This window comes from Pleurodeles waltl, chromosome 1_2, assembly GCF_031143425.1.
Source record: "Pleurodeles waltl isolate 20211129_DDA chromosome 1_2, aPleWal1.hap1.20221129, whole genome shotgun sequence".
Lineage (NCBI taxonomy): Eukaryota > Metazoa > Chordata > Amphibia > Caudata > Salamandridae > Pleurodeles > Pleurodeles waltl.
In genome coordinates this window covers 184,980,226-184,997,469 of record NC_090437.1, presented here as the reverse complement: position 1 = coordinate 184,997,469, position 17,244 = coordinate 184,980,226, and the positions used below count along the sequence as shown (strand labels likewise).

The following is a 17,244-nucleotide window of genomic DNA, read 5'->3' as shown; positions in this document are numbered from 1 at the left end:
AATATCCTGCTTCCAAAATATCACAACCAGAAAGAATATCAACTAACAAAATATTGTGATGGTAAGTATATAAAGATTTACTATACTTAACTCCACATATAGCTACCTTGACATCTCTAGCATTGGTTCTTAACCTCTGGTCCGCGAAGGGGATATACAACTGTTTAAATAAATTAAATAATATTAGGAGATTAATTATATACACATAAAAAAGCAAACCTTAGAGGCATATTTAAAAGCAACTAGTATCTTCCTGCATCACATTAGTGTCATTTTTTTATGCTAATGTGGTGTTAGGAAGGCTTTGTTGCCGAGCCGTTTTAACAAAGTGGCGCAATGTTAGCATTGCACCACTTTCCACCCCCTTGTGCCACATTATGCCTGTACCAGGCATAATGTATGCAAGGGGGGGTTCCGGCGCTAGGAAGCCTGCAAAAATTGCACAGTGAAATCTACAAGATTTCACTACGCCATTTTTGGTGTCATTTTGAACACCTGCTGAAAGCAGGCGTTAAGATGACACACCCATAGAAACCTATGGGCCTTCTTGCACTTTGCTGCACAAGTGTCAAAAGTTTTGATGCTAGTGCAGCGAAAAGCCACAACAAAAATGTTGTCGCTATTGGCCTAACGACTGCCGTGGTGCACCGTATTTTAAATACGGCACACCCATGGTGTCGTTAGGTGGAGCAGGGGCAACGCAAGAAAACTGGCGCACCTGCACTGACGCACCAGTTTCTTGTAAATATGCCACTTAAAAATTTAAAACGCTCTATAAATGTGAAGGAATTTGAATTTGAAGGCTAAAAATGAAGTAGGTATCTTTAGCTTTATTTGTAGGACCAAAGCACGTACAGCAAACAGTAATATGGAAGATGGATGACCTTAACTGAAGAACTGTTATGTGCCACCAAAACAGAGGGTGCTTTAGGAGCAAAAAAGACAAACTGATATGCTATCTATGCTAAACACTTGCATATCGCTTTATCTTTTAGAAAGAAATCCATATTTTGCAAAGCTCCAACAATCCCAATAATATTTCGATTTTCGTATATGTTTTTGTTTGAAATACCTTATAGGTTGTGCAATAGTTTGATATGTTCTTCTATATACGGTTGTATGCATTTGTTTGAGGTTCAAATCGTTCAACCTGCTTAGGCGGGACTCCCGGCTTTCAATAATGAATAAATGAGGGGTCCATGTAAAGATGTTATGTCAAAGGGTTAAAATCCCAGATCTATAGGTGTCCAAAGTAGGAGGGATGCAATTTGAGTTAGTTCTAAAAATGGATGCCAAGGCGTCTGCCGCCATTTTAGCACAACTCTTTGGTATAAATTGCCTTTCTGAGCATGGTGAGAGCTGCCAATCTGCTCCGTGTTGGTTAGTTGGCAGTGATATTTTGTAAGGTTAAGACAAGTCTCAACTGGACTAGCTTTATCATAGTTGACTTGCTTGTAAACAGACTTTAGTGCTCTGTAATTGCCACATCAAGACGAAACGATGGTACTTCAAAAATAAATCATCTTCGACTGACGCAGCAGCACAGCGCCTGGATACCCGCCCGGGTGACAAGCAGCGCTTTATAAATACAGTCTGATTGATCGATCGATTGATGAAGCACAAGGCACGGTGTCTCTTTTTGGTACTTTAGTCACTTACGAACAAAAAAAATGTACAGTAGGTTGAAAAAAATCAGTACCAAACTGACGCCACTATAAACCCCAGATTACAGTCTCTTAAAGTAGTAGCCTTGAGAAGCGATCGCTAGCTGCTTGCACTGCCAAACACGAATACATTAATCCATAATTAAAACTTAAAGAGAGAAAACTAAACAAAATAATTCAAAAACATTGTATCTCTTCTTATTTCAATGTTGCATTTTCCAGGTTTTGGCATGATGTACAATGCCTATTACAACACCTTGCAGTTATGTCCTGTTTGCTGTGTCCCGTGTCAGTCACATTTTAAAACTTTGAAGTGCAAGCTGCGTCACAAAAGGTCAACTATGTAAAAATAACATGCTGGGTAGGCATTGGATGAAAGGGCCTTATCAGGGATCCTCCCAATGTTTGCATAAACAGCGAGCTCACTGAACTGGCACAGGCTCCCAATCCAAAGTCCTCTGGTCGGTTTGGAATATGTCCTGGTGTGCCATGAGGAACGTCTCTCATTTCAGGGCTCTGAAATTGCTCCTGTTCTCGCAGATTCACACCTGTTGCCGACTGGAAGCAATGAAGGCTGCTGAGAAGCGCCTGCCGAGAGTATATGTGACTAGGCGCATTCCACCGGATGGCATAAAGATTCTTCAACAATCAGGAATGTGAGTGATTATTCATGTTCTGTAAGATACTTCTTGAAAGAAATGGTGAACACTGAGGGCTTGATTCACAAATCATTTTTATGAGTAGATGTGTCTTGCATCTGTCTGTGATGTGTGTTACACATTGATATCAGGCTTGGATCACAAAGTATGTTCAATGAGTGGATGTGTTTCATTCCCGTCTTTGCTGTGAGTTACACCTTATATGCAGGTTTGAATCAGAAAGCATTTTCTTTGACTTAAATGCCCATGTCACAGATAGGCCACACTTCCCTGGTCTGAATCCTATCACAACTAATGCGCTGCCCCCAGCAAAGCCAGAACTTGCACCTGCCTGCATGGGGGACAACTCAATAATCAAAGGCAGATTGGCCGTTTATAGCATCCAGTCCACCTTTCCCTGAGCAGGTCACAACTACTGTGCAATTGAAATGGAAGTAGGGGACAGAGATCCCCTTCAGGTGGTTGAAGTGAGCCACTGTATCTGCCTGTAATGAAATGTCTGGAGAGGCACTAGAACCATCTTTCCGTCCTTTCAAGGGGTGCCATTTAGGAGAGCACACTCAGTGCGCCCCCTTGACAGCTCCTTTGCGCTTGTCTCCACATCTATAATAGGGTGGTGCAGAGGCAAAATGTTGCTCATTTGCATGGGGCCAAAGGATGAAATGGTCCCTGGAGATGGGGAAGGGGTGATCTTTATTACTTAAAGGGCCGCACAGCATCTTAACACCTTCTTTATTATCAAAATGACCTAGTGGTGTAAAAAACATATGCACTCACCCATTTTGTCCCTGAGGCACCTTTGAGAATAAGGTTCTAGTATCTTATTCCAGGCTTAGGTGCAAGATACTCATGCACGTCCGGAAGTAAGAAATGTTTAGCCTAAAAATATAATGAGAATTTTCAAAGATTTTCTTCTTGAGTAAAAATATCTTACTCCTGAAAGGTCATGTTCATGTCACACTTACACATGGAGCACTGACAGTGTTAGCCTGCAGGATCTTGGCTTTTCCCCTGGGAATGTTGAGGTGAAGTTGTGCTGATGTGGCTGCCACCTTGTCAGTCTTCTCTTGCATCCGCAGATACGTAAGGGAGAGTAGGGCCAGGTCGTTTCCAAAATCTAGGTAATCAAGCTGTGTCCAAAATGTTCACTGGATCCCAGTTTTTCTCCTTTCTGTGGATGTCCTCATGACCCAATCTATGGGAAGCAGGAAGAGAAAAGGAAATGTCAAACAACCTTGGCAGTCTCAGGTGCTCACTTGGAAGGATCTCATGTGTTTTTCTACATGGACATCTTGCGGGTCATTCCCTTGGAAGAGTTCCTGATGATTCTTACAAGTTTACCTGGCACACCATAGTAGCAGAGGAGTTTTGCACAAATGCAACTGCAGTAACTCTTGCAGGTGATGCACTGGAAGAGGTTGAGGCCTTCACCTATCTTGACAGTGTCATAAGCCAGCAGGGAAACACAGACACAGACATCAAGGCAAAATCAACAAAGGAAAAGCTACCCTCAATCAGATAAAGAAGATTTTGAGCTCCAAGGACCTTACACTGCAAACCAAGATCAGGCTTTATAATACCAATGTAAAACTGGTCCTTCTATATGGAGCAGAAACTTGAAGGACAATTGTGACCACCACCAACAAAGTCAAGACGTTCAGTAACACCTACCGGAGGAAAATCCTCCAAATACACTGACCAAACACCATCAGCAACAATTACCTATGGCAGCAGACTTTCCAACTTGCTGCTCATGGAAATATTATGTAAACACGCTAGGGCTGGATAGGTCACATCCTGCATAAGACTACATCAAACAAAACCAGGCAAGCCCATAACTGGAACCCTCAAGGGAAAAGGAAAGGAGGAAGGCCAAGAAACACCTGGAGCCTAGTCTTGAGGCTGACTGCCAAGAGATGGGTTACATCTGGAGTCAGACTGAAAGAAAAGCTCAGGACAGAGGTGGCTGGAGAGTCCTGGTTAATGGCCTATTCCCCAGAAGGGGTAGGAGGCATAAGTAAGTAGCTCCAGGTCTGATTTAGATGTGGGCAGATGGGTTACTCCGTCACAACGGTGACAGGTAGCCCGTCCTAATGAAATATAAATCCCATTATATTATCTGGGATTTATATTTTAGTGGACGAGCTGTTCGCCACCCTTGTGACGGAGTAACCCATCCGTCGGCATCTAAATCAGGCCCTAAGTGCACATGGGCTAAGAATGTGAAGATTTGTTAGGTGTATGGTACAGTACATTTGTGATTACCTTGTGGTTATTCAGTTTTATTCACTCTGTGAACAAAAGAGTTGGTTAGCGTTGCCTTTCAATGAGATTTTTTGATGTAGTTCTAGTGTGTTGTAGGTAGGTATTTCTTTACTTTGTGAAGTGATCTGATGCATGTGGTTGTATTGCTGGACTGAAGTCGTTTTTTATGGTTGAGTTGTGTCAACAATTTTTTAGTATGCATCTAATTGAGGCTGTCATCATTGTGTTCGTAAGACTTCCAGACTTTCTCTGGTGTTGTTTCTAAAAGGCACTGTGTGTAGCTCTTGGTCATGTTGGTTTGTGCAGCTGCTGTGACTGGGTGTGGGCCATAATGAAGTGCTGGGCTGCACTTTTGTGTGTGTGTGTGTTGCAGTGACATGTACTTGGGGGGATGTGTCTGTTGGTTGTGGGAGATAGTGAAGGTGTGAGAGTTTGCTGCATATTTTCGTAAGGTGAGGTGGGTATCTGAGGATATTCTGTATGATAACAAGTCTTGTGTTGGAGATTGATCAAGGGATTTTTGAGTTGAGGTGATGTATGGTTAAACGTTTTTTTTATTTTTATTTTTTGTCTTTAATGTGTAAACCTGTGGATGACTGGAAATTCCTTTGTCAAAGGAAACCTGTGGGTGCAGTGCCCTGGGTGTTACATGGCTGGGCATCCATGACTATATGTCATGTGTGCATACATGTTTTGAAGCATTACTGAAAGCATACAGATATGTGGTGATTGGTCCTCATGTCTGAGAGGTCACAAGACTTGCATGTCTTGGGCATTTGTGCAATGGTAGTCACAATATAGTTGTCTTGTTTATTTGATGTGAGCTTTGAGGAGCCTCAATTTCTGTGGCTGCTATTTGTTGTTCCTGTGTGAGTACTGGAGAGTGTAACAAATTGTTGTTGGGTGAATTTGTAAGCTGGACATGTTGAAGATTGAGTGACGATTAATGATTGTCCTTGTACGTTATATGAAAGGGAATGGCTACTGTTTTATTGTTTGTAAGAAAGTGAGGTGTGTGGTATCCTGTGTCCTCATTCTGTGTAAGTCTGAGTTTGTTTATGGAATGCAGAAAGTGAATGATGTAATATAACTTTGGTGTGTGTTCTAGAGTCGAAGCAAGGGGAGATGAGGAGCTGCCAGAAACTGTGGCTTCTGGAATCTTATGGTAGAACCTTCCACCGTCAGTGTTTAAGACACCATAAGCTGATTTCAGACATGGGTGGGCTGCCATGACCAAGCCATGAAGGACACCGTCACCTCACTGTACTGGAATCCAGTATAGTGATCTGCTTAAACCACTGACTCAGAGCAACCTAAATTAACAGGTAGCTTATTCTTCCAGGTCCAAGTAAATGTAACTAGTGCCCTAAAATAACTATAACTCACACCTCTGCCATTCACAGGTTTGTCGTTCATGATCAAGTTTTAGATGTTGCAGTGATGTTATCAATTATGTTATAGGACATGTCATGAGTGATGTAATATGGGCAGTATTTATCAGTGCATGGCAAGGGTACAAGTTATATTTACTGTAGACAGTGAGTTATAGTTACTTGAGATAACTATAATTAATGAATTACTGTGGTTTTGTTTGTTTAAAATTGCATATCATAACTGACATTTTCATCTAGCAATAACATGCCTTTAACATTTGGTTTTGTTTAGTGAATTGTTAATTTTTTTCAATGAATATAAGTTATTACAATTCCCAAATCTAGCATCACGTTGTCCTTTGTTATTTCTGTGAATTTCTATGTTTTTTTTAGTGTAACGTAAGATTTACTTTACGGTATGTGACATAGGGTTGGGTGTAGGGTCTGCGCCCAACCCGTGCATGTGCGCCACCCCCAGCATTCATGCTAGGCTCTCCCCAATTCCACTAAGAGTGCCAACCCCCCTGATACGAACAGTCACTTGCGGCCAGGCAATGCACCCAACCCCCAGCAGAGGCGTACAGCTATGGCATGTAACATTATAAACTGTGTCTGTAAGGAAGACCTACTAGCTTTGTCAAAGAGTCAGAAAGATATAAAAATCAGGGGGGTTATTGGTGTAATCAAGGGATCCGCACATTAACATATATAAAGCAGATTGATTGGATTCATCAAAAAGTCACCAATAACTATAATCAAATGTATATTTGATAAATTCCCAAATTACAATTTTACTAATATTGATTGTCACAACATATTTCAATAATGTGGTTTTAATAAAAACAATAAATATTTTTTTGAGTCTTTGTTTAATATGCACTCCAGCTGAAAAGCATACTGTTCCATCAAAGAGTGCTTTTGAAAAAATTGGTAAGATCTCCTCTGGCATGGATTCAATGACCTAGGAGACTTGCCATGTTTTTGTTAATGTTGCTGGGGGGCTGCTGTGCTTCCTGTACCTCTCAAGAAGATTTAAAAAATGCTTGGTGGTATCCCTGGCCCTTCTAGGGACATCACCACGATCAAACATACGACAAAAAAGCTCTCACAGGGATTATGAGGTGATCATTGCCAGACCCGTGAGCTGCCCGTTTATTGTTCTTGTTTTCCCTGTTTTTCTTGTTTGGGTGTCATGGTCCCACCGGGACACATACACTTGTTTTAAAGTAGGGAACCTGTTGGGGGAGGTAAAAGGCCCCTGTGCCCCCTGCTGGCTCCCCAGCCAGCACCCTTTGGGGAATTTTGTGGGAGCTGGAGATTGTACTTGTATCATTGGCGCTGAACCCCAATGCCCCTGCATCCTCTGCCAGCTCCCCAAACAGTACCAATTGTGCTGCGCTCCCCCCCATTATGATATCGACCTGGGGGATGGGGTCTCCGGGGCCTCAAGAAGTTTAGGGAAAGGTAGCACAAGCCCTCCTCCCCAATTAAAAACACTGTGCCAACACCCCAGGCCATGGCACACCATAGGGGCTTAGATATTAAAAGGGCAGGAGCTTGCATTTTTGTTAACAGGGCCACAGAATCACTGTCCTGCTCCACAAAATGGATCCCTCCCCCACCCCACTAGGCTTAGGTGGCAGGTTATCACTACCCTGGACCCCCATATGTTTATTTAATTCTTTCTAAAGGGCAAGGATTGAGTCCCAGATTCCTAAAATGGCTGCCGCCACATCTTTGTTATTGTGGTAGCAGCCAATCAGATCACATTTTATGATCAGTTGAATCCTCGGATCCTCGGACCTACTGTTGGATGATATATGCATCCATTTTGAAACCTATTTTCTCAAAAACTACTGAATGGATTTACACCAAATTACCAGAAACACACTTTCTGGGTGGAGATCTCGCTTTCTGCCAAAATTGGTGTAATTCCATTTAGTCGGTTTGGCTGTAGCTGTGTCTAATATTCCTATAGAAAATTGCATAGGGAAAATGTGTTTTGGGACCCCCCCTTTTTGTGGGCCCCCTGCTTGACGTATCACCCGGATACTTTCCAAGAAAGAGCTGAGGTGGATGTGACTTTTTGGGGGGAACATTTTGTGATGATTCGTTAAATGCTACCAAAGTTATTAGGAAACCAAAACATCAATTTTCTAAGAATACGTGGTCATAATTACTCAGTGGTGACTGCCACAATGCCGTAACAGAGATTTTAGATATATAATAGAACAAACAGTGCACATTTTGATGACAACCTCTCCTCGGGCGGTGCCTTGTAACAGAATATCCAAATTGGGCCACCTCAGCACTATCTTTCATTGTTCCTTATTATATTTTGAGTATAATACAAACCTCACTGCTGGCTCAAGAGCTCATTTTGGATGCGCGCTAACTAAGAAACAGTAGATTTACCCTACACACAATTAGTTGAGGAATGGGTAGATTAATAGGGATCCTGCTCCTGATGAAAACCACAGGCCCCAGTACGAGGCTCTTGTTTTGTGGCACAAACAGGTTGACCCAAAAACAAGAAAGATAATCAAATCCCTCGTTTTCTGGTGGTGTGTTTAATTTTACTATAGGACACATTAAAAAAATATTTGTCTACCATTAGGTAATCTCAGCAGTTTTTGATCACACTTTAGTCCCGGGCTGCAACAACTGCAGATATAGTGCTAGCACTACATCTTCATGGGAAAATGGCTCCATATAAGAGCTCCTACATAGGAGCCCACCCAAGCATTGTAAAGTTTTCATCTTGGTGAAGAGTAGACCCAAGGATGAAGCATGCCACTGCTATTGGTGAAGGTCTTGTATTTTAAAAAAAGAAATGTCAGAAGGCATAATTCAAATGAAACCTAAGTCTTCTTCTGATTTGCCCTGTTTCCTGGCCTGTCATATTTGCTGTATGTATATAATAATTTTGTTTATCATTTTTACTTTTCCTATATTAAGGCACCAACAAAAGTACAAACTAAACAACAAATAAAATGTTCAAGTCATCCAGACAGTCCCAACTCTGCTGCCACGTACAAGATGTGAGCATATCAGGTGGGGAATTCTGTTGCATACTGCATGTCATGAGTCCACTCGGTCTACCTGTGAAGTACAACATCATTTAGCGTACAATACATTGAATGCGCATAGCAGAACACTTCAAAAGGAATCATGTATAATCCGTCCAGGTTTGGGTGGAGCACTCTGTACCATGTGGACTATCACCGGTGCTGCCATTATCTCCATTTGCTGGAGTAATTGCCTCTCCATCCACCTCCCCATTCTCTTTACCTACTAGGTAATTCTGATAGTGGCCCCAGTAATTTTGGGGATTATTTTGTGTTGGGATACGTTCATTGTATGAGTCGGTCTGAGGGATGCAATATGCCATGTCTGCATGCCGGTCCGGTAGGGATTTCAGGAGGTCCCGATCCCATTGCATAGCCACTCTGTGCTTTGCTAGTAGTAGTCCCATAGCCGTCAAGCGTCTGACCCCACCATTAATGTCCTTGTCGTAGCCCAGTAGAGCTAGCAGAGGCAAGGTGTCCACGTTCACATCAGTTATGAGTTCCAATTCTTTAAATACAGCTACCCAGAATTAGTGTATACCCAGGTAACCCCATGCAATGTGTAAAAAAACATCATCACCCATACCAACCATGGACACTCCGTTGTTTCCCGGAGGCCATAACGAAATAGGCAGTCCGAGGTTTAATATATTGTGTTAAAGTATTTAAAGTATATTAACCTGTGCCTGCCATTTGAGGTAATGGACATTACTACAGAACAGCAGTATGTCCACTGGGCGTCTGTAAGGACAACACCCAGATCTCTGTGCAACTTCTGCCGGACTTTAGTTGGTTTGGGTCTATGGGCTTCCGATGCAAAGGTGTATAGTGTCACCACCAGCTTACAAGGTGTCTTTTCTTTTATCAGTGTGGTGAGTGCCAGCATGTCAGGGCTTCTAAGAGCTCATCTCCTAACAGTACCATAGGACAAGCCTTTTTCTATGGTAGTGATATCTGGTAACTGCAGCAGGCTTTTCCCTGTGTTCTATCACAGACTCCCAGGTTTGCATTTTGCCATCTTGGAAAAAGTCGTCCATGGTGTCAATGCCTAGGCCATGAAAAGCATGCTGTGCACCCTTCTCCTGACTAATAGGGAACCAGGAGCACCAGGCTATCTTTGTGTATGGGGAATTAAGTAAAGAGCTTGCTTGACCAACCATGAGACTGTGCCATGCATGTATCGTGGTATTCAGTGAGTCGATGGTGCCATATCGACACTTGGAGGGAGTGAACAACATGTAAGGTCAAGAATGGAGGTCGGAGGCATCTCACTTCATGTACAAGTGAGGTATGTCTTGTGGCCCATCTATCCAGTAGTGTGGAAACATGCATTGTGCTGCTCTGTAATACGTTTCTAAGTCTGGAGCTTTAAGTCCGCACTTATCATGAGGCAGTGTGAGCACCTCCCAATGGACTCTAGGGGGCATATTTATACTTGTTTTGCACTGATTTGCATCTTTTCTTAAGCACATTTGGTGCAAAACTAACTAAATATTCGTACTTTGGCGCTAGACCCATCTAGCGCCAAAGTTATGGAGTTAAAGTCATTTTTGGGATGTGGAAACCTACCTTGCGTCAATGAGATGCAAGGTAGGCGTTCCGGTGCAAAAAATGACTCTATGGCATTAGCTCCATATTGATCCCCATGCTAAAATCACGCATTGGGGGAGGAGGGGTCAAATAATGGTGCAAAGCTTGCTTTGCACCATTATTTAACACCTGGGTCAAGGCAGGCATTAGGGGACCTCTGGGCCTATTTCCATGGTGGAACACCATAGAATAAGCCCACGGGTGCCCTCCCCGGGGACACCCCAACCCACACCAGAGGGACAGTGGAGGATGGGGGACCCCATCCCAGGTAAGTATAGGTAAGTACTGGTAAGTATTTTTTTAAGTGCCATTGGGGGCCCTGAAATGCCCCCCATACATGGCACTGGGTGCAATGGCCATGCCCAGAGGACCCTGGTTCCCTGTGCTGGCCTTTGGGGTGGTGAGCATAACTCCTGTCTTTTCTAAGACAAGAGTCATGTGGTATGGACGGTTTTGCATGAGAAAATGACGCTAAGCTGGTTAGGGTAATTGTTTTTTACTCTAACCTGCCTAACGTAATTATGGTGCAAAACCTCCTTCTCCCATACCGCCACCCCCACCCGGCTAACGTCATTTTCTTTATGCTAGCCTACCCTTTGTGCCGGCTTGCACCATTCCATAAATATGCCTGGCTGGTGCTCAAGAAGGGTGCAAGCCGGTGCAAAGCTTTTTGATGCAAAACTGCATTAGTGCAGTTTTGCACCAAAAAGTATAACTATACCCCTTGGTTGTTTGCCCGCCCATGCCAACTTGTCTTCGGAAGTAGCAACGGGATATTTTGAAATAGGAATAGGAAGCACAGGAGTACCACTATCTTCATTATGGCAATCCATCCAAGTAAGAAAAGGGGCAGTTTGATCCAGCGGTCTATAGCCTCTGACAATTTCTGTATGGTCCTCCCGTAATTGTCAAGAAGGATTACCGAGGGATCATATATAATAGTTATTTTGGACCCATATATGTCTTAGCAGGAGTTTTCTAACGTAGGGCTCACAATTTAGATTTGATGTCTCCTGACACAACTAATTTGCCCTACAAAAGAAGTCGAAATTGTTGCCAATAGTTCAATGAGGACCGAGTTAAGGACAATACATGAACCATGTAAGTGGTGTTTGTTAAAACCACACCACCTGAATAATCTTTAATCATGAATAACCCATCCTGCATGTCATGTAATTGGTTCTAAATCACAAGTGGAAAGTAGATCCCAACCCCACATTTCTTTTTTCTGGTACAAGAAAAAAAAATACTGTGGGAAGTGTTTTGATTTGAGCATCTGGACTTCTGCTGTGAAAAGATGAGTTTCCTAGTCAGAGCATTACAGCACATGCAGCTCACCAGTGGCAACCATCATGAAATGCTTATTTCATTAGAAAAAACATAAATTGTGATGCACTGTTGGCCATCTCTGTATGATTTTACTTATAAACAAAAAACATACAACCAAAGACACACATGCATGTGCATACGTCGTGGCTTTTTTTCTGCTGATGCTATTCGAAATTAGTATTGGTAAAACCAATAATTCCAGAATCAACCTTTAGAGGCAAGACCTTTTGGCTTTGCCAGTGCTGTTTTGTGGTTTTAAAGTCAGCACATCCTGATGACCCAAATGGGTGGATCCTAGATGGAGGTAGTATTCTGTTGTTTAATAGACTTGTGGATCTTGGGTCAATGCATGTTAGTGGGCACACCCTCTGCACCCTATCTGTTGCGATGTCTAGTGCCTATAAGATAAGTGACAAATAAATTAGAAGTGTGTGCAGAATCATCTGACATCTGACCCATCAGGAGCTTCAAATATGCCCTTCATTTGTCGATGGTCTTCGCATAGGTGATTGATACAGTCATCACACTAATCTAAAACACAGGAGTCTCTGAAAACATTATTCTAATCTGTTGCATGTCTTCTAATAGATGGTTGACCTCCTCTTTATTACTGTGGATTCTCTAAATCAGCGTAACCATCTCATTCATCTGTCCTTTCATCAATCTGTATATCTCTTTTGAAACTGGATCTCAGTGGTGAGCCCTAGTTTGCATCAGATCAGAGCAACTGCAATCAATTTATGACATCTTCCTGGTGAGAGAAGATCAAGCATGGAGATCAGCTCTTGCCAGCTACACCTTCACCATCCATAAGTGTCCTTTTCACTCATATGTAAGCTGTTGCGACCCAATTTGTCTCCTTTAGCATGCAGAAACAGCTTTAGCAATTGGTTATTCCTCAAGGTCATCTGTCCTGGATTATAGAAATGATGTTCACACAATCCCTCAGCACATGCACGCCATCACCCAGCAATGGTGACAACCAGAGAAATATTGTGGGTGCGAGCCATCATCTAACACCAGTCAAAACGTAAGAAGGCAACCACCTGGTGAAGGCTTTCAGTTTATGAGGCTCTTCTATTTATCATCCAGCAGATTACTTGCTGGAAAAGCTGTGGGTCACACATTTTATTCAATACTCTATGATTTGCCACACCTTAGTCTCAGTCTGCAGGGTCATACATTTGCTTCCTTCAAGCTGAAAACCATAGTGGGATCTAAGGTTAGCCTATGGTAAAGAGATTTTGAAGCTAAAAGAAACTGTACATGGCACTAACAAAGAAGTGGGCCTGCAATTTTGCAACATCTGTGAGGTACTGAGTGACTTAAATGACCACACTCACCAACAGAAAACACTTAACAAAGAGGCCTGAAGGAGAAATTAAATGCAATTTTGACTCAAACGATCATCTGTTTCGAATGGGAACAGTAAATCTAACCCCTCCAAAGCCCATCACTTTCCCTACTGTTTCTGAAATGGCAGAGGGAATAATACATCTAACCCTTCCAAAGTCCGACAATTTCCCTGCTGCTGTTTACAATGGAGTGGAACTAGTAAATTTAACCTCTTCAAAGTCCAACACTTTTCCTGCTTTTTTAAAGAAGTCAATTTGACTCCTTTCATTTCAACAATTTTGCTAGTGTTGCTTATTTTTGATTTTTTTTATTGTTATTTTGTAAATATTTTTCTTTAACATTTATATTATTTTATTTTAAATAATCATTTGTTCATTTAGATATTCATTTTATTGTTTCACTTAAGAGTAATATGTTTTAATATGTTTGATAATTCTAATTTTTGAGTTATTGTTCGTCTAATTAGTGTATTTTAAATGGTTTAAATACTTTTTTATATTTTAAATGTGTGCATAAATATGTACAGATATATATGACATTAGATATATGTTGTTTATATATTTAACTTACAGTATTAATTAAAATTATTTTATATCAATTTTAATACTGACACTGAGTTACATACATGTTTGTTAACTTTCGCTTTTATGTTATTAATATAGTTACTTTAATGTTTGTTCAATTGTGAATTGTTTTTATATATTTTAAAATATATAAGCATACATATAAAATATGTATACTTAATTCATTTCATTGAATAAAATTAACTTTTCAATTATAGTTTTTAGCATTTTAAAATTTGAAATGAATTCATTGTAATTGTGTAAATATGACTTCTTAATAAACTTGCCTTTTTTTTGGCAATATCCTATTTCAGGATTTTTTGACTCAATTGCTTGGGAGTTTACAACTTATGTAAACTCAATATTTCTGTAAACAATATTTTGACGCAATATTATGGTATGTCAATATTTTTGTTCTTGGTAATCTGACCTACAACCCTTTACCATGGTGCCTCTCTTTGTAGATCCATGCTTTGAGAATGCCACAGGAGGGTGTCTCAAGCAAGATCCATCAACTGAACCACTAGGTATTTTTTTAAGGGGTAGTGCCAGTGATGCAGAGGCCATACTTCCCGCACCAGCCTAAGCCTGTATAAGTCTTGCTGTCTTGCTGCCCTTCTGGAGGTGCAGTTTGGGGGTTTACTCATATTGGCTCATCCCAGGGGTGCAGAAAGCATACTAGGCCAACAGAGTAAAATATTTTACTAAAAGAATGGGGTTGAGAGCCTGCCCATCCCAGCTTCAGGCCACACCCTGCAACCCCCAAACTCCAAACCATTTTTCTGACCCCTCGGGTAGATTAGAGATTTTACCACAAGACATCTCGCTCCAGTAGGGCAAAATTCCCACTAAACAACAGGGATTCGAGTCCAGAGAAAAGGACTGTGAGGGAAGGCTTGTCTGTCCTGGCATTGAGCTCAACCCCCACTCTGCCGCCCCAGAGGCCATCAAACAGTCTATCAATTCCTCTAATCTTTACACCCAAGTAGGTAAAAAAGCCTACTAGACACCATGTATTGGATTCCAAAGAAGGAATTGGGTCATGGGCTAGTCCGTCCTTGCATGGGACTACAGCCATATCTCCTCCCTTAGGCAATCCTTCTGCTCTCCAGTGAGATAGAATAAGAAAGTTTACCTCCTGTCTGAAAACCCATCTGTATAAATTATACCAAGAGAAATCTCAGTTTCCTCTATGGTCCCATGAAGGATGGTAGACTACCAAGCCCAGGTACTTCTGATAACTAAAGGACCAGGATAGCCCAGGGTGGTGTGGCCTGCATTGATCCATGTGCTTTTTTTTCTTACTCAAAATGCTCTGTAAACATCAAGGGCCTTATTTATACTTTTTGGTGCAAAACTGCACTAAGGCAGTTTTGCCCCAAAAAGTTTTGCACCGGCTTGCACCATTTTTTAGCACCAGCTGGGCACCATATTTATGGAATGGTGCAAGCCGGTGCAAAGGGTAGGCTAGCTTAAAAAAAATGACGTTAGGCAGTTTTGAGTCAAAATAAATGATTCTGACCAGATTAGCATAATTTTTTGACACTAAGGAGCGTATTTATACTCTGTTTGCACTGAATTAGCGTCATTTTTTTAAACTCTAATTCAGTGCAAAACTAACTCCATATTTATACTTTGGTGCTAGACCTGTCTAGCACCAAATTTATGGAGTTAAAGTCATTTTTTGGAAGTGGAAACCTACCTTGCCTTAATGAGATGCAAGGTAGGCGTTCCCGTGCAAAAAAATGACTCTATGGCCTTAACACCATATTTATACTCCCATGTAAAAATGGTGCAAGGGAGGGAGGAAGGGTAAAAAAATGGGGCAAAGCTTGCTTTGCCCCATTTTTTAAGACCTGGGTCAGGGCAGGTGTTAGGGGACCTGTGGCCCTATTTCCATGGTGGAACACCATGGAATAAGCCCAGAGGTGCCCTCCCTAGGCCCTAGGGGCACCCCCACCCACACTAGAGGGACTGCGAGGATGGGGGACCCCATCCCAGGTAAGTACAGGTAAGTGCATTTTATTTTTGAAAGTGCCATAGGGGGCCCTGAAATGGGCCCCCATACATGGCACCGGGTGCAATGGCCATGCCCAGGGGACCCCTGTCCTCTGTGCTGGCCACTGGGGTGGTGGGCATGACTCCTGCCTTTTCTAAGGCAGGAGTCATGTGGCATGGTAGGTTTAGCACCATAAAATGACGCTAATCTGGTTAGAGTCATTGTTTTTTGCTCTAACCTGCCTAAAGCCATTTTTTGGTGCTAAACCCTCTTCTTCTATACTGCCAGCCCCACCCGACTGAAGTCATTTTTTAAAACTCTAGCCTACCCTTTGCACCAGCTTGCACAATTCCATAAATATGGTGCCCGGCTGGTGCACAGAAATGGTGCAAGCCGGTGCTCAACTTTTTGGTGCAAAACTGAGTTAGTGCAGTTTTGCAGCAAAAAGTATAAGTAAGGGCCAATATTTTGTAAGTTTGCGCCACTTTTGTGTCATAAAATGACGTTAATGTGGTGCAAAAAAGGTTTAAATCAGGGCCTTGGTTCTAGATGGGTCTAGCACCAAAGTATAAATATGGAGTTAGTTTTGCACCGAATTAGAGTAAAAAAAAATGACACTAATTCGGTGCAAACAGAGTATAAATATGCCGCAGAGTATAAATATGCCCCTAAATATGGTGTTAAGGCCATAGAGTCATTTTTTGCACGGGAACGCCTACCTTGCATCTCATTAAGGCAAAGTAGGACTCCACTTTCAAAAAATGACTTTAACTCCATAAATTTGGTGCTAGAGGGGTCTAGCACCAAAGTATAAATATGGAGTTAGTTTTGCACCGAATTAGAGTTAAAAAAAATTACACTAATTTGGTGCAAACAGAGTATAAATATGCCCCCAAAGCTATGGCTAAAAACACTAAATTTCCCCTTACTTTCCATGGGGAATGACTGCAGTATTTGGGCTCTCAAACAGCCAGCACCCACTGAACCCAACCATCCTTGGGAATTACCAAAAGCTAGAATGGAATTAAGAGTGATATAACTAGTACGTTTGTTATTATCAACTGAAGTTCTCTATATTTTTCAAACACATTTTTAAAAAAATCACAATCTGACATTATGGATAAATCACAGTCACAGAAATAACCCAAATCAATAAAACTCAGGCTGTTGGGGAAAAAAATGCATAGCTTTCTTTCATAGTCATTTTTGTTTATTACATTTTTCTTGTGACGGAATGCATGGATTAAACACAATAAAAACAGCGGCAAGCTATAAATTCATGGTTCCGGTTATTGCAGCCTTTTGGACAGTGACAAAAACTACATACCTTTGCAACTAGAAGATTCTGACGGACGACCGTTTATTACTATTGAAGTCC

General features: G+C 41.7%; 1 protein-coding gene across 1 annotated transcript in view; it reads left to right on the top strand.

The window, feature by feature from the left end:
• The first annotated feature begins 2,123 nt into the window (after nt 1-2,123).
• The window catches only part of LOC138299367 (glyoxylate reductase/hydroxypyruvate reductase-like), a 166,350-nt gene continuing 151,229 nt past the window's right edge, over nt 2,124-17,244 (top strand). Inside the window, exon 1 of the mRNA XM_069237591.1 lies at nt 2,124-2,320. Coding sequence (XP_069093692.1) covers nt 2,139-2,320 — 182 coding nt within the window. The 5' untranslated portion in view covers nt 2,124-2,138. The remainder of the gene's footprint in view (nt 2,321-17,244) is intronic.